The sequence below is a fragment of the Dromiciops gliroides genome, chromosome 4, assembly GCF_019393635.1.
Source record: "Dromiciops gliroides isolate mDroGli1 chromosome 4, mDroGli1.pri, whole genome shotgun sequence".
Classification (NCBI taxonomy): Eukaryota; Metazoa; Chordata; class Mammalia; order Microbiotheria; family Microbiotheriidae; genus Dromiciops; species Dromiciops gliroides.
In genome coordinates, this window is record NC_057864.1 from 230779501 (window position 1) to 230798320 (window position 18820).

The 18820-nt window shown below is 38.2% G+C and overlaps 2 protein-coding genes across 2 annotated transcripts; one reads left to right on the top strand and one right to left on the bottom strand.

The window, feature by feature from the left end:
- LOC122754894 (olfactory receptor 6F1-like) lies at positions 1 to 951 on the top strand. Its single transcript, XM_044003332.1, has one exon. The coding sequence runs from the start codon at positions 1 to 3 to the stop codon at positions 949 to 951; it is 951 nt and encodes a 316-aa protein (XP_043859267.1).
- Positions 952 to 17611: 16660 nt separating this feature from the next.
- On the bottom strand, positions 17612 to 18574 carry LOC122754895 (olfactory receptor 2C3-like). The gene has a single exon (XM_044003333.1). It carries the CDS (start codon positions 18569 to 18571, stop codon positions 17612 to 17614), a length of 960 nt encoding a protein of 319 aa, XP_043859268.1. The 5' UTR covers positions 18572 to 18574.
- Between the last annotated feature and the right edge of the window lie 246 nt (positions 18575 to 18820).

Sequence of the window (18820 nt, forward strand, 5' to 3'; positions counted from 1 at the left end):
ATGGATGGAAGAAACCAAACCACAGTGACAGAATTCATTTTTCTTGGTTTTTCTGGTGTCCAACAACTAAAGATCACACTCTTTGTGTTGTTCCTTACTGTGTACCTACTCTCCCTCACTGGAAATGCCCTGATCATCATCATTGTCCTCATGGAACCCATGCTCCACACTCCTATGTACATTTTCTTAGGAAATCTTTCCTTTCTGGAGATTTGGTACACCACAGTCACAGTGCCCAAACTATTGGCCACCTGTGTATCACAGATTGTCACTATCCCTGTTGCTGAATGTGTAGCTCAATACTATTTCTTCTTCTCCCTGGGAGCTACTGAGTGTATCCTCCTGGCTGTAATGGCCTATGATCGTTACCTTGCCATTTGTAATCCTCTGCACTATGCAATCCTAATGCGTCCTCAAATCTGCCTTCGGTTTTCAGCTTGCTCCTGGGTAGGTGGTTTTATTGCCCCACTGATGCCTACCATTCTCATCTCCCAGCTCTACTTCTGTAGCCCTCAGAAGATCAATCATTTTTTCTGTGACTCAGATCCCATCTTCAAGCTCTCTTGCTCAGACACCTTCATAGTGGAGGCTGTGGGCTACACTTGTAGTTCTGTGGTGATTTTGAGCTCTTTCCTGCTCACAATGTCTTCCTATGGTCAAATAATAATTACCATCATCAAGATGCCTTCTCAGGAGGCCAAGAAGAAAGCTTTCTCTACCTGTGCCTCTCACCTGACTGTTGTCACCATTTACTATGGTACCATCATATTTACCTATGTGCGTCCCCCAGCTAAATACAATTTCACCATTGGCAAAGTCATATCTGTCTTCTATTGTGTGATTACCCCACTGTTAAATCCACTTATCTATACACTGAGGAATAAAGATGTGAAGAAAGCTCTCAAAAAAGCTCTGACCAGAAATAAGTTGCTTCTGGCCAAAAATATGTAATGTTTTTGAATGCCCAGTTAAAATTTATTCTCATTTCATCATTTGCAAAAAGTGGTGAAATGAGGGAAGATGAAATGATAATTTTAATTCTATATACTATCCTAAAAATTATTTTACATGTCTTAAAAAATCTATGCTTGATTTATGTCCTTTCTTTTTACATTGTAGTAATTTACCCCACCTCCAATTGATTCCCCCTTTGTAACAAAGAAAAACCATTAAATACAACTATCTAATAAAATGACCATATCCAATATGTATATGAAGGTATATATGAAATAATATATGATATATGCATGTGTGACACACATATTTTATATACATGATGATGTACATATAACAAATATACAAATGTCCTAGTAGTCCTCCCCATCTGTCCCTTAATGTGAGGGGTGAAGAACTATTTTTTATCTATTCTTTGGCAACTTAATTAATTCTTCAATTACTCAGAGTCTGACTTATACTTTTATTAATCTTTTCATGTACATCTTAGTCATTATGCATACTGTTATTTGGGTTCTGCTTATTTTCTCTGCATCAGTTGATACAAATCATGCCCTTTTCTGACTTTCTCATATTTGTTATTTATATTGAACAATAATTTCCTTCATATATAATATTTGGTTTTCCCCCATCTATTTCCCAATGAATAGTTACCCAATTTGTTCCAATTCTTTGATGCCACAAAGGAATATTTTGGTACAAATTGGGCTTTTGTTTCTATCCTTGACTCCTTGGGTTACTTATCCAGTAATGGGGTTACTGGTCAAAGGAATATTGCAATGGGAATAATAATAATAGCATTTACTTCATGATGTTGTGAAGTATATAAAGAGATTATATAAGAATATATAAATATATAATATGCATATATAACACATATATGCATGTAACTTGTATGTAAGGACACATATGTATATATGATCATGTGTTTATCTATGTGTATATTGGTTTCAGTCCATGAAGCAGGAACTCAGGAGGCTGTTTCTGGTTATGGGGTGGCATGATGTTGGGTGCCTTTGACATTTTGGTATGACACAGAGCCTGGAGGGTTTCTGAGGACTTCCTGCTACCCTGTGATGTGGTGGGGAGGAGATGGAGGTGAAGCTATGTCATTTAGAATAAGAGATAGCTTCAAGATCAGCCTCTTAGTTTAAATCTCCTATAGGACAAGTAGTCCACTTAATCTTTAGACTCTTTATGAAGGAAGGTGGGGATGGCCAGGAATCTTTTCCTCTAGTCCACCATTGCTTCTATAAGGAGAAAGGACTCAACTAGACAAGCTTCTACTTGGGTCCTTTGTTGTCTTTTCTGCTTTAGGTTGTTCTCATGGAGTTGTTGTTCATTTTCAGAGACCAATGACATCATGAGAGTGAGGTCTTGACTTGTGGGTAAATTGGATTTAAGTGAGACAGTTACACAAAATTGTCAGACTTAATTTCAAAGTCATTGAAATCCAGTGGCAAGACAAAAATCAAGATGCCTGCTGATGGCCCTAGATGCAATGGATGACCTTGAACCCTGTAAGGTCTTTTTAATGACCCTATCTTGCTTGCTTGTCATTGTATTCCAAGAGCTTAGCATAGTGCCTGGCACTAGTAAATAATTTTTTAAAATCTACCTACCAACCAAGTAAAGTGTTAACAAGTAGCACCTGCTAAACATTTGTTCATTTAGGTAAATTAAAAATCCATTTGCAATCTTGTTTACACTGATAAGAAGTCCTTTCTTGACAGAGTTAAAATAAACTTTTTCCTATCCTCATGCTAAATTATTTGGGATCTAAAATTAATGAAGATTTTATTATACACTGATTAGAACAGCCTGAAAAAATAGTTTTCTTTGGGCACCAGCATTTCTAATAACATGAATTCAACAACACAAATAGTTTAACCTTAGTAGAACTTAAAACAAGAGCAGAAGGTAGTAGGTGAGGGGGAGGAAACAGTTGTCTGTATAGGAAGGAGGTTTTAAGTGTAAGAATTAAGCCTAGAAGGTTTTGTGTGTTTGTATTACATCTGAAAAGCGATCTGATTTAAGAACAGCTCACCAAACCACCACCTAAGAAAACTACCAGCAAAGAAAAAAAAAAGAAAAGAAAAATAAAGGTTAGGTGACTTGCTTATGGTTTCACATCTAAGACAGCTGAGCCTTGAATTTAAATATTCTGACTCCTAATCCTTGACTTCTCCACTACATCACACTTCAGTTGATGACTGTTGAGTCCTTTTCTGCACCACCTTAACCTTTCATAATTACTGTGCTATTTCATAGACTGTTTATATTTTACCCTCCTCTCCCATTTGACCCCTACTTGAGTCTTTAGTTCCAGGATTTCTTAGAAGTCCCCCCAACACACACACAACCCTTCCTAATTCATCCTCTCCTTCTACAGAGTTCCCACAGAAAATTCTGAAATTTACTCCTACAGAATAAAAAAAAATAGAATCCAAGATAGCTCTAAGCCAACCACATAACCAGGGAACCGATTTGGTTGTATATGAAGATTTTTTTTTTTTTGGCAGGGCAATGAAGGTTAAGTGACTTGCCCAGGGGAACACAGCTGGTAAGTGTCAAGTGTCTGAGGTTGGATTTGAACTCAGGTCCTCCTGAATCCAGGGCCAGTGCTTTATCCAATGTGCCACCTAGTTGCCCCTCACCTAACCTTTCTAAGGCACGATTTCTAAGGTCACTGAAAAAAGATACTCAATTCAACAGATACCTACTATATAAACACCTACTACATGCAAAGCATTAGGAATACAATGATGAAAATAAAAGTGTCTGCCCTCAAAGACCATACATTTATTTTCCTAGGGTGGGGTTGGGGTAGGGCAAGAAGGCACCTGCAGCTGCACAATATGTATTAAAGGGAATCCATCAGTGCAGAGTTCCCAAGATCTTTCTGGAGAAGAATCCCTTCTACTGTGGTTCATTTGAATGGAGGTCAGTAAATTGAGAGGCAAAAAAGTATCAGCTGATGGGAAGTTACCCATGGGTTTTACACAGTGACCCTAAAGTAGCAAAAGGAGATCATCAGGTAAAGCTGCTCAGCCACTTCCCTTATTTGGGAAACTGAGTAATAGGGATGTCAGGTGATTTGGGGAAGGAAGTGTTCACCTTGGGGGTCTCAAGGATAGCAAACATCAGGTCTGTTCTAGTGCGATAATGCATTTCTTCCAAGAATGGTCTTATCAAAATATCCTGATGGGGCAGGAAGTCTCGAAGACAGTGGAGGCCTCCTTCAGGAGAGAAATAAATAAGGTTTATCCTGTCTTTGCTAGATTTAGGGTGTGTCTCTGTTTATAAAATGCTGTACCTCTGTTTTACCTCTAAGGTTATTTTTTTCCCTAAGGAGACAGTATACTCCCCAAATTCATTGCTCATAGGATTTGTCCATTTCCTCCATAGTACAGAAAAAAGTATGAATGTATATATACATATACATACATATAATAAATACTTATGTACCTATGCATTTATTATGATGAATTATGGACCACCTGGATTTGATGGAGCTGCCTTATTATCCAAAAGGATTTTATGAAACCCTGTATTAATAGGAGCAAAATGACCTTCAACTTCAACTGAACTTGAAACTTGAGAGTGAAATGTGCTCTTTTCAGTAGACAGATACATTATTCAAATCCTGGGGGCTTCTTCTTACCCTCCCCACCATTCTCTTCCTTTTCCTGCTGAACTAGCAGTTACAATTGAGAGAAAACAGTGTTCCTCTTAGATAGGGCAGGCTACATTGTTTAGGTCCCAGGGGCTTCTTGCCCTTCCCAAAATTCTCTTCCTTTTCCTGTTAAGCTAGCAGTCAGCCATCTAAAATACTATATATATCTATATAGATAGATAGATATAATGTTAATATGAATATATGGATCACCTGGATTTGATGGAGGTACCTTATTATCCAAGGGGAGTTTTATAAAACCCTGGATTAATAGGATTAATAGGAGCAAAATGTCCTTCAACTGAACTCCAAACCTGAACCCAGATGGCTAGCAGATAAAAGACCCTACCTAGTGACTTCTTTTCCCTCAGGATAGTAAGTCCCTATCTTATGTAACATCTGAGCTTCCTCATCCTTGCCAAACCCTTTTTTGGAATCCTATAGTCTTATCATGATGCTTCTATATTTCCTCCATACTTGTAATAACTGAAATTGTTAAACTACTTTTTGCTTCTGGGTTGATTTCTGTATCATACTATTGAAACTGACAAAACCCTGTAATCAGTGGACTAAAACCATATATACCCTGAGAAATGGGGAGTCCTCTGAGCTTCTCTCTTAGGAGGGAAGTCTCCACATGATCATGTTTTGTTAACTTTCTTCTTGGGCAATAAAATATTAAGTTGATATTTATGGTTTTTTTCTGTCTCTGATTTATTTTCATAGGAGAAATTAAACATTATTTCTCTGATCTGTAGGAGACAGACAGATATAGCATGTTCTCTGATCTGGTTCATTGTAGGAGATATAAGATGTAATTTCTCTGATCTGTTTATTAATTTGTAGGAGAAATTAAACATTTCTCTGATTTGTTTGTAGGAGGCAGGCAGATACAAAAGCTATATTTTAATATTTGACCATATATACATATGAATATATATATGGTTAAATATATATAATAGTGTTTCTGTTAAGTCGAATTATCAAACTGATTGGTATTTCCTACATTCTCATTATAACTGAAATTGTTTTGTTTTGCTTTTGGGGGGGGGCAATGAGGGTTAAATGACTTTCCCAGGGTCACACAGATAGTAAGTATCAAGTGTCTGAGGCCGGATTTGAACTCAGGTCCTCCTGAATCCAGGGTCAGTGCTTTATCCACTGTGCAACCTACCTGCCCCCTGTAACAGAAATTGTTAAAGCGATTTGCATTACATCCATTCTTGTTATAGTATTTGCTTTTAGGTTCATTTGTATCATGCTAATGACACTGATAACACCCTGTAACCAGTGAGCAAAGAAACCCTTAAGAGAGAGGGAGTCTTCAAGTTCCTTCTTTGGAAGGGGTCTCGGCATGATTCGTGCCTGCTTGTTCTTGGGACAAATAAATTGTACTTATGTTTTTCCCTAGCAGTTTTCTGATCTGTTTTTTTTTCATTGGAGGACAGGTACAGAAACAAAATTTTACTATATATATGTGTATATATTACATGTATAATATCTAGTTATCCTCTTGTCATTGACCATCTTGTTTGATGCAGAAGCTTCCTTTAACACTAGCCAGTTCCAAACCATTGGGACTGAGGACCTCCAGATCTCTTGAATTCACAAGGTCACCTCCAAGTATAGACATGCACACCATAAAGCCCCGTTTAAGAACCCTGTTCTATTAGGCTGAAAGTACAGTGTCTTGTTACACTATGGGAATGGTGATAGCAGGAGCCCCAAAGAGTTAATTCTGCATCAGAAATCTTGGGAATATTTTTCCCCAGTTGATTTGACTGTATTATTGATCAGTGCAAAGTTAGGAGTGAGTTCCTCCTTTTGGGGAAAAGAATCTTCAGTTAGAGTAATTTAGGCCTCAGATTAGACATTTGAAAACTAGTTGTAATGTGATTTGGAAAAGACAGCTCTGATTCAAAGGCTTTTTAAAGAAATTAGGTAGGCAGAGCCACGGATTTAAATCTCAGACCCCTTGGGGAAAATTCTGCAAAGGGGCTCCCCCTCCTTTTTCATCCATTGCCTAGGAAAGCCTCCTTTCTATTTTTAGTCAGCAGTCCTTTCTCTAAACCCCAGACTGTAAAGTGCTTTATCCACTGCGCAACCTAGCTGCCCATATATGAAGATTTTTAAAGAGAAATGAGAATTGAAGGCAGGAAATGGTCTCAGGAGGCAGCACTGCTAAAGCTAAAAAGATGACAATAAGATCTAGCAATGCATAGTCTTCATAGCAGATGTCTCCTAGGAGAAGGGTAATGAATTGCTCTGGGACTGAAACAAGAAAAACCTGATTGTAATGGAATGTCTTTAGGCTATAAAGAAAAGCCTGAAATTTTCCATGATTGAGCAGTACCATTTGAACATCATAGTCACATGGGTAAGGGCAATCTTATATAGGCTATGTATGTAAGGTAAGTATTCTTAGCAATGATGGCAGAGAGGGAGCCTTCCTGCCAGTTCAGCAATGTGAAAGAGAACATTGTTAGAATTGGAGGCAAAAAAGGTTAATTGTGTCAGTCATGGAAGTACCAGCACACTGGCTCCAGAGGTTGCAGCTAGAAAAAAAAAGAAGTTAGATGCCCAGTACAACAATAACAAATGCTGGATCAAACTGTTATAGGGGAAATTGATGGGAGTGTTGGGGTTGGGAGGCCTTAGGAACTCTCACACACAAATCCAATTAGAATAAAATATTTTATTTAGGTGCTAGAGAAAGAAAACCTTGAAACAAGTCTCAAGGGGAGGTAGATTCAGGGATGGGGTTCTCTGAGATATCTATCTCCTCAAGCAGGAGAAAGGCAAATACTTTTGTGGAGGACCAATGGTGGAGGAACGATCATCTGACTGTGGAAAGTTCCCTTATTGGGGACATCACCCACTGGTGGTGGATGGGGGAAGTTGGATGAGAGGCAGCTCTGATCTCTCAAGCTATCTCCATTCCCCTGACTCAGCCAGGCTTAGCTCCCTGAGGGGTGGGGGAGACTGGAATGAAGGGTGGTGGTCCTGGAATTAACTCAGTGCATCTTATCTCTTTAGGTGTGTCTGTCCTTTGGTTTAGATGCTCAAGATGGTTCCCTTAGTTCCCCCAGAAAACTTCTAAGGTACCCCAGATCCATAACAAAACCAATTATTTGAAATCAATATCTAGAAATGATATGGGGACAATAAATACTGTGAGTGTTTAGACCTCATTGCTAAATGTTTTCATCTTTGCTGTCTTCTTGAACTTCTCATGCAGAAAGGATGTTTGGATTCTGATTTCTAAGCTTATTATCGTCTTCTTATAAGAAATATTTATGTTCTCAGTTTCATTAAAAATCCATTTTATTCCTTATAAAATTCTTAATTTTAGTGGGTATTATATATGTATATATATATATATATTTTGCTGTAAACTAGATTGTTTCCTTTCTGAAATATTGTCTTTTAAGCTCCCTGGTTTTTATATTGACAATTATTAAATCATGTTGACTGCCATGTTGACTCCACCTACTTTTTTTTCTTTTTCTTTCTTTCTTTCTTTTTCTTTTTTTTTTTTGCAACAAACATTTATTTTATTTTTTCCAGTTACATGTAAGGGTAGTTTTCAACATTCATTTTCATAAGATTTAGAGTTCCAAATTTTTCTCCCTCCCTTTCCTCCCTGCTCCACAAGACAGGAACCAGGTAATGTATGTACAATCCACAGGTGCTTTTTTAAAAATCAGTCCTTTCTATGGGTGTGGATAGTAAGCTTCATTAAGTCATTCACAATTACTCACTGAACAATACTGCTGTCATCATGTACACTGTCCTCCCTGCTCTGCTCACTTCACTCAGTTCATGAGTCTTTCCAGGTTTTTCTGGGATCATCCTGTTTGTCATTTCCTATAGCACAATACTATTCCACCACAATCATATACCACAGCTTCTTCTGTCATTCCTCAATTGATGTGTCCATCAATTCCCTCGATTCTCAATTCTTAGCTGCCACAAAGAGTTGCTATAAATATTTTTTGTACAATTTTTCCCCCTTTTCTCTTTTTCATGATTACTATTGTTAACCATTCCCCTTCCATCCTCTTCCCTTCCCCATGATATTTACTTTATTATCCATCTTCTTTCATCCTATCCCTCTTCAAAAGGGATTTGCTTCTGTCTGTCCCCTCCCCCAATCTGCCTTTCCATCTTTTGTCCCTCTCCCTCTATCCCCTTACCCTCCTATTTACTGCAGGGTTAGAGAGATTACTCTACCCAAGGTTTTGAGCCAATTCTGATGACTGTTAGGCTCATTTATTGCCCAGATTAAAGAGATTACTCCACCCAGTTGGGTGTGTTGATCCCTCCTTGAGGAAACTCTTATGAGTTTAAGGTCTTTGAGCCTTTTCTGATGAGTGTAAAATTCATTTACTTCCCTGCTCCTCCCCCATCTATTCCCCCACTCCATAAGCCTTTTCCTGTTTCTTTCATGTAGGATTTCACCCCTACCTCTGTCCTTCCCCTTCCCCTTCCCCTTCCCCCAGTGCATTCCCCTCACTCCTCAATTTAACCCTAAAGATGTCATCATGGGGCAGCTAGGTGACACAGTGGACAAAGCATCCACCCTGGACCCAGGGGGATCCCAACCAAAACCTGTCCTCAGACACAAGACAATCACGCACTGTATGACCCTAGGTATGTCCTCCAGCTCCAATGTTTTATGGTTCTCTACGGTCTTGTATTTGAAAGTCAAATTTGCCATTCAGTTCAGGTCTTTTCATCACAAATACCTGAAAGTCCTTTTTTTTTTTTCATTAAAGTCCCATTTTTTCCTCTGCAAGATTATGATGAGTTTTGCTGGGTAGGTGATTCCTGGTTGTAATCCCAATTCCTTTTACCTCTGGAATATCATATTCCATGCCCTCTGGTCCTTTAATGTGGAAGCTGCTAGATCTTGTTCTATTCTGACTGGGGCTCCACAGTACTTAAATTCTTTCTTTTTGACAGCTTGCAATATTTTCTTCTTGATCTGAGAGCTCTGGAATTTGGCTATAATATTCCTAGGAGTTTTCCTTTTGGGATCTCTTTCTGGATGTGATTGGTAGATTCTTTCAATTTCTATTTTATCTTCTGCTTCTAGAATATTAGGGCAATTTTCCCTGAGAATATCTTGGAAGATGATGTCTAAGCCCTTTCTTGATCATGGTTTTCAGGTCGTCCAATAATTTTCGAATTATCTCTCCTGGACCTATTTTCCAGGTCAACAGTTTTCCCCAGAAGATATTTCACATTGCCTTCTATTTTTTTATTCATTTGGATTTGCTTTATTGTGTCTTGGTTTCTCATAAAGTCACTAGCTTCCATTTGTTCAATCCTCATTCTTAGGCAATTATTTTCATCAGAGAGCTTTTGTACCTCCTTTTCCATTTGGCCAATTTGACTTTTCAAGCTGTTGACTTTTTTCTCATGTCTTTCCTGCATCACCCTCATTTCTCTTTCCATTTTTTCCTCTACCTCTCTAACTTTATCTTCAAAGTCCTTTTTGAGTGCCTCTATGGCCTGAGACCAATTCATATTTTTCTTGGAAGCTTTAGATATAGGGGCCCTGACATTGACATCTTCCTCTGAGGGTGCACCTCGATCTTCCTTGTCACTGAAGAAACTTTCTATGGTCCTCACCTTTCTCTGTCTGCTCAACTTGCCTTTCTTTTACTTGGCTTTTAGCTCCTTTAAGTGGGGCACTATTTCCAGGCTGCAGTATCCCAAGCTTCAAAAGTCCCAGGTGGTATGATTTAAAGGTTCTTCACTCACCTGGCCTGTTCCCTGGTCTGTAGATGACACCAGACCAGCTGGCTAATCAACCAGCTTTGTGTATTGTGGTTGTTAGCTCCGATGAGCCTGTGCCCCTTCCCCACCTGTGCCACTGCTACTCAAGCCTACCTCCTGGTTCCCAGCAGGGGTAAAAAATCCAAGTTCTGCCTCAGCACCAGCATAGACCCCTGGAGTCTCCCCACTGCCAAGGTCTCAGCCCTCTCACCAGACTGTGAATCACAGACAACACTGGCACTTCAGCTTATTCAGAGGCTCTGGGGGGGTCTCCTTCTCTGGTTAGGTCTTCCTGAGACTGGATCTGTGTCAGGGTGACTTTGGGGTTGGGCTCCACTCCTGTCTCAGCACAGCAGCTCCCTCCTTATGACCTTCCAAGCCATTCTTGGTTAGAAGATGATTTCAGCACATTCTTCTGTGGGTTTTGCTACTCCAGACATTGTCCTATGGCATTATTTGGTTGTTTTTTGGAGCAATTGTGTTGTGAGTTTGAGAGCTCCTCTGCCATCTGGGCTCTGCCCTGGAAGTTGACTCCACCTACTTTTTGTTTCAATACATGGTACCAGATGTGCATATAGTAGAAATAGAAATGTAACCAAAGAAATCAAAGATAGAGAAAGCACCTGGACTAAACCCAGTATGCAAAGGTGGAGGTCCACTCTGGAGGTGACACAATATTGAAATATATCTGAGAGAGTATAATTAAAAATACATATGTAAAATTCTTCAATTACATAACACTTATTAAGAGTACTTTATGGGGCAGCTAGGTGGCACAATGGATAAAGCACCAGCCCTGGATTCAGGAGGATCTGAGTTCAAAATCTGGCCTCAGACACTTGACACTTACTAGTTGTGTGACCCTGGGCAAATCACTTAGCCCCAATTGCCATGCTTAAAAACAATAACAACAAAAAAAGAGTAATTTACACATGCTTATCAAGAGCATCCTCAATGATGGTAAAAGGGAGAAGAAAGATTTCTACAGTAGACCACTAATTTACTATGACACAGTTCACAATAAGATGTCAAAGTACAAGACACCCTACACCCTGTGCTTATTGTTTGTTGGGTATTGTTTTTTAAAGCACTTGGCTCAGGGAAGGTAGATGGCACAGTGGATAAAGCACTGGCCCTGGATTCAGGAGGACCTGAGTTCATTTCCGGCCTCAGACACTTGACAGTTACTAGCTGTGTGACCCTGGACAAGTCACTTAAGCTCACTGTCCCATTAAAAAAAGCACTTGGCTCAGTAGAGAAAATAAGGGTTTACCCATGCATATTTAAATTATGCAAGATTCCTTGAAATATATAACAGATAACTATTTCAGCAAACTATTTCAGCAACTTTCTATTCATTACACTTTCAAGTGAAACATAAAACATGGAGTCACTCATTTATCAGATCCAGTTCAGAATCCAGTGACATCTTCTAGATACTACTTTGGTGAGGTCTTCCAGATATTACTCTTTCCAGATAATGATGACACCTTAGTGGACAACCAAAAAAACTCATCCATCAGGCATCAAAATGAAGAAAAGGATGAAGGCAAACTGGATTGTCTTTGAGAGATTTTCACAGTCCCTTTAATGACACCAAACCTCTCTAAAGCTCCTCTTTTAAACAGAAATACTTTCATCTGGAAGAACAAAAGCTCAAGAATATTTCATACTGGCTAAGAAATATAGTGGTGGATTGGTGGAATAGGTTAGACACAAAACATAGCAGTCTCCTGTTTGAATGAATGAATATTTTAATTTGAATGAATATAGCAGTCTCCTGTTTTATAAACCTGAAGATTCAAGCCTTCAGGATAAGAACTCACTATTTGAAAAAAATTTCTGGGAAAACTGGAAAATAGTATGGTAGAAACTAGGCATAGATGTTTCTTACACCATACACTAAAGTAACATCAAAATGAGTACATGATCTACACATAAAGGGTGATACCATAGGCAAACTAGAAAAGGAAGTGTGGGGACCAATTTTTAATTGGGGAGTGTTAGCTAAGCGGCTTGCCACAATACTGGGGCAAGGAAGGAGACCAGCAGCCTCCCTCAAAACAGAACAGGATTTATTTTAACAAGAACAAACTTAAAAAAAAAAAACAAACAAACCACAAACAGGATCAGTAGGATCAAGGGAAAGGAAATAAAATGGGGAAAGGGAAATTATACAACCTCAATAGATACCACCACCCAGGACTCAGCTGAGAATATGCAGCAGAACTCCTGTCGTTCCAGCATCCAGCTCAATGACCAATTCTCCTCCCCCAATCCCAGAAAAACCCCACACAGCCCGAGCCAATGGGATGCCCACTCTGACAGTCACATGACTCCCTTCAGTAGGTTTCCAATCATTATAATTTTGCCAGGTCCACATAGGCGTTGGCGAGTGGTGATGATGTGAGGTGCCAGCACCATGGCAACGGCTAGAACCAGTGGGTGGAGCACTGTGTGGTTTGCAGAGCCTCAGGCTAGTGTGCACCGAGGCATAAAAACCTCAAATAACAATTAATTCTTTACAGAAGGAATAGTTTACTTGTCAGGTTTTTGGGGAAGGGAAGAATTTATGACCAAAGATGAAATTTTGCATAATGAAATGCAAAATGGATCATTTTGATTGCATTAGATTAAAAAGTTTTTGCAGAAACAAAACCCATGATTAGAGGGAATGCGTTTCTAAAATATATAGAGAACTGAATCAAATATATAAGAATACAACCCAATTGGGGAATGGTCAAAGGATATTCAGATGAAAAAAATAAGTTATATAGTGATTGAGAAATCACTACTGATTAGAGAAATGCAAATTAAAACTACTTTGAGGCACAAACGCACACCTATTCAATTGGCTAATATGACAAAAAAGGAAAATGATAAATTTTGGAGATGTGGGAAAATTGGAACACTAATGTACTGTTAGTGGAGTTATGAACTGATCCAACCATTCTAGAGAGCAGTTTGGAACCATGCCCCACAGACTGTAAAACTGTGCATACCCTTTGACCCAGTAATAACTACTACAGATCATAAAAAAGGGAAAAGGACCCACATGTACAAAAATGTTTTTGTGGTGGCAAAGAATCAGAAATTGAGGGGATGTGCATAAATTGTGGATTTGTGATAAATGAATGTAATGGAATACTATTGTGCTGTAAGACATGATGAGTAGGCAGATTTCAGAAAAGCCTGGAAAGACCTACATGAATTGATGCTAAGTGAAATGAACAGAACCAAGAGAACATTGTGTCAGCAACACTGTGTGATGATCAGCTGTGATAGACTTAGCTCTTCTCATCAATAAAATGGTCCAAAACAATACCAAAAGATTAATGGTGGAAAATGCTCTCCACATTCAGAAAAAGAACTATGAAGTCTGAATGCAGCTTGAAGCATACTGTTTTCATTTATGTTGTTGTTTTTTAATTGTTGTTTCTTCCTTGTGTTTTTTTTTCCTTTTGTTCTGATTCTTCTCTCACAACATGACTAATGTGGGAATATGTTTAAGATGATTGTAATGTATAATCTATATCAGATTGCTTGCTGACTTTGGGAGTGGGGAGAGAAGAGAGGGTGGGAGAAAAATTTGGAACTCCAAATCTTACAAAAATGAATTTTGAAAACTATCTTTACATGTAGTTGTGGAAAAATAAAAAAGAAAACTAGAAAAAATAAATAGCTATTATATAGCTATTATATAGTTGTGAGTCATGAAACACTATAGTCTTTGTTCTTTATTCTTTATTTTCTTAATTCAATTTTATTTTTTATAGGTCTACATTCCCCCTTTTCCCTATATCTTGCCTTGTTACAAATGTGTGTATATATATTCAAGCAAAATATATATATATATATTCAAGCAAATGTATATATATATTCAAGCAAAACAGATTTTCAAATTAGCTGAGTCCACAAAAATTATGCTCAATTTGAATTGTAAATTCATGACTGATCTATTAGGAGGTGACATGTTTCATTTTGAGTCCTCTGGAATGTTGGTCATTGGAACACTATAATCTTTAAAGATCTGAAATTTAAAAATTATCCATTATCAATAACATAAAAATTGTCCAAGTCCATTGATTGGGTACTGCTACCAATTATCAAGTTATTACACAGAGTTAGTTATCGGAAGATTTTATTTATACTCAGAATGAAAGTAAGAGAGCCTAAAACATGAACTTCAGCAATCTTATATAGAATGGGAATATATAAGCAGCAGAGAAAAGTTGGATTTTATAGAAAGCAGGAAGGGAAAATAAGGATATACATGTCTAGGAACAAATAACAGAAAATCTGCCACCTAGTCAAAACAGGAATTATTCCTTCTTGCTTAGCTTTGATTTTGCAGGTGTTGTGTAACCTTTGAGCTTTCAGGAACAATGTCAGAACAAACTCAGAAGAGAGTGGAGAAGTGTCCTCTTTTAGTTGTGGCAAGGAATCTGAACCAGAGTTCCTTTCTCATTATAGTCTCTTTCTTATCACAGTGGCAGCAAGAAACCTGAGCCAGAAATTTTCTTCTCTTTGTTTGAAGATCACATATGTGTGATAATATGTGTAACTATATTAACATATATCTAATCATTTTCTTCTTGTGATACATTTTATATGTTTTCTGGGAGGTATTACAAGTGTTAAGAAACACTATAACACAGTAAAAGAAAAATAATAACAGTTGATAGTATCATAAAAAAGGGTTTTTAAAACTGCCTCAAGCCATCCTAATGCTTGCAACCAACTCCAGATGTCCCTTTATCCCTTATCCCTTCATGTCTAATATACTCCAGACCTTTCCATAACTTTCCAATGCAACTCTGGTACTGGGGAATATTTAGAGTTTGTTCAAACAGTTACCATCCATTTAAACAGCAAATTTTTTTCTGTCATCTTGAATTTAGCTGTCTACTTCATGAAGTTGTCTGCTTCTGGGAAACATTTTCCCTTGGAAATTCTGAATCAAAGGCATCTGTCCTTAACAACTGTCCATAAATTATCTAGTGTGATCAAGTCAAACTCAGAGCCTTGCACTTCAGGCTCAACATCTCAAAGTCTATAATTGTGCTGTTAGTTTTTTGAGGTTTTTTTTGTGTGTGAGAGGAAATTGGGGTTAAGTGACTTGCCTAGAGTCACACAGCTAGTGTTAAGTGTCTGAGGCCAAATTTGAACTCAGGTCCTCCTGACTCCAGGACCAGTGATCTATCCACTGTGCCACCTAGCTGCCCCTGTGCTGTTAGTTTTTAACAGTACCTGAAATAACCTTTTTTCACCTTGTTTTCAAGATAGGTTTGTATTTCCTTAACCACTTTCCAGGATCCAGGTCTCTTGTAGAGACCTGGTAATATTGTCTAGATTTTATCTACGTAAACCTTTGTAATTTTACCTAGATCTAGGTAATGTTGTCTATAAACTGATATTGATAAGACAATTTAATTTAGTAAGGTTCAATAAAATCTCTTTATAATTGGTCTTCCAATAATTAATCCATGTGGTAAAAACAATACAAGTCTTATGGAGTTAATACTATAAATATCAATATGAAGAAAATAGTATTAGGTCACCTGAAAGTTTAGAGAACTTTTTCTTTATATCTTTACTAGAAATTTCTATGCAGTGTGGTTAATGGTATTTATACACCAGAGAAAATGTTTTTCAAAAAAGGTATCGATAGGGAGCAACTAGGTGGCACATTGGATAAAGCACTGGCCCTGGATTCAGGAGGACCTGAGTTCAAATCCGGCCTCAGACACTTGACATTTACTAGCTGTGTGACCCTGGGCAAGTCTCTTAATCCTCATTGTCCCGCAAAATAAAATAAAATAAAATAAAATTTTTACAAAGGTATCCATAAGGACCTGACAACATAGCCCTTCTTCTGTCTCTTGATGTTGAGAGAGAGAGAGAGAGAGAGAGAGAGAGAGAGAGAGAGAGAGGAGGTAAACACAGTTGTATGAAAATCAAGACTCTACCTTCAAACCTAAGCCAAAAGTCCAACTGACCCATAATACACATACCAGTGGAAAATTCCCTTAGCTCTGTGTGATTTTAGGTAAAAGTCATAGATACCTTTTAGAATAGCCAGTCCGACAACAGATTTATTATATATATGTGTGTGTGTGTGTGTGTGTGTGTGTGTGTGTTATTTGTCTCACACACACACACACACATATCACCCACTGGTTATAAATGTATAATAGTAACAGGTATGTATGTTGTATATGCATGTTATTATTAGGTGATATTTATGTTATCACTTATATATCTATATATAATATATATATATGCTATGTATGTGTGTATGAATAACATGTATATAACTTAATAGTAATATATATGTGTATATACATGTGTGTATATATGTATATGTATGTATGCGTGTGTATATATATATAAACATATATGGGATGATAGGAGGGAGGGGGGGGAGGAAAGCATTCTAAATGTTCCATTGGGGAACAGTCAGCGATGTACATATACATAAATGTAGACATAGATATACATCACATATGCATACTATATGTTATATGTGGCATATCACATATTATTTGTAACATAGATGTGGGTATAGTCTCCAATCAGGAGGAAATAATTTTACTTTATTCAGCCTTCAGACTGAAAGTTTATTTGGACCATTTTCTATTTAGCTACTGAGAAGGGAAATGACTTGCATGGTTAGTGAATATCTAAGGTGAGAATGATGTCCAAATTCCCTTACTTCAAGTAAGGCACTCTTTCTACTTTGCCACATTGTCACTCTGGTGAGGAAACTGAAGGTTCAAAAAAGTGAATTGACTTACCAAAGGTCAGACAGCTTGTTCCTGAGAGAACTATCTTATCCCTTCTGACTCTACATGCAGTTCTCTCTCTCTGCCTCTCTAACTCTCTCTCTCTCCCTCCCTCCCTCTCTCCCTCTGTCTTTTTCTCTCTCTGTCTCTCTCTCTGTCGCTCTGTCTGTCTGTCTGTATCATCATCATCATCATCATCATCCCTTTCTAGGGATGAGGGAGATGAGATTCAGAATAGGTTAAATAATTTGTTCAAAGTCATACAAATGTGCTGGACTTGTGATGTCCTTGCAATTGCCTTTTGTCATGCCTTGACAATTTATTTTTCAAAATTTCTTACCACCTTTTTAAAAAATCACTTTTAGCAACACTTTTTAAAATTGTTGAGCCACTATAATTCTTCTAAACTTTACTAAATGGTCCCCTGTTTAATTCCTGGACCACATCCAGATCCTGATACCAGTTGTTTCAGAGCTCCTTTCACATCTTTGTTCCTCAGAGTATAGATGAGTGGGTTTAGCATTGGTGTCACCACAGTGTAGAAGAGAGCAACAAACTTCCCCTGTTCATGTGAACTACTCTTAGCTGGTTGAAGATACATAAAGATAATGCTCCCATAAAACAGGAACACTACCATCAAGTGGGAGGAGCAGGTGTTAAATGCCTTGTACCTCCCCTCAGTGGATTTGATCCTCAGGACAGCCAGAGCAATCTGACTGTAGGAAACCAGAATGAATCCCAAAGGCAATACCACAAAGATGAAGCTGGCTACATACATCTCTACCTCATTGAGACTGGTGTCCACACAGGCCAGCTGCATGATTAGGGGCATCTCACAGAAGAAGTGGTCAATACGGTTGTGACCACACAAAGGCAGTTGTACTGTGAGTGTTGAGCCTAGCAAGGAGGTAGAAAGTCCACCAAGCCATGCAGTTGCAGCTAGGCCCCAGCAGACCAATGAATTCATGATGATAGTATAGTGGAGGGGCTTGCAGATGGCAACATAACGATCATAGGACATGACTGAGAGGAGGACACACTCAGTGGCCCCTAACCAATGGGAAATATAAAACTGGATGACACAACCTGCACGGCTAATCGTTTTCTCTGGTCCCCAGAGGTTGACCAGCATTTGAGGGACAATACTAGTAGTGAAGCTGATATCTAAGAAAGAGAGATTGGTGAGGAAGAAGTACATGGGAGTGTGAAGCCTGGCATCTAAGTGAGATAACAGCATGATGGCAGAATTTCCCAAAAGTGTAAACACATAGAAAATTGAGACAAATATGAAAATAATCATCTCTAGTAATGGCCGGTCAGAGAAGCCCAATAATAGAAAGCCTTCTGGGATGCTTATGTTCACTTTTTCCATTATTCATAAATGGAAGGAATACTGGGAAGAGAAAAGGAAAACATGATCAAAACTCTTAATTCATATCTGGGTGCACAGAGCCACAAGTGATGAGGAAGTCATATGATAGGCTCACCATTTCTGGTCATACAGATCAGGTGTCTCCGATGACATCTTTTACAAAGTTTTCATTTGGTGACCGATATTTCTTTACAGTCTACACACTACTACTCCTCTCCATGGCTTTTGAAATGACCTGCAGCTTTAATT

What these genes read in the sequence shown, in the direction of transcription:
- LOC122754894 (XM_044003332.1), top strand. Translation starts at nt 1, where the DNA reads ATGGATGGAAGAAACCAAACCACAGTGACAGAATTCATTTTTCTTGGT.
- LOC122754895 (XM_044003333.1), bottom strand. Translation starts at nt 18,571, where the DNA reads ATGGAAAAAGTGAACATAAGCATCCCAGAAGGCTTTCTATTATTGGGC.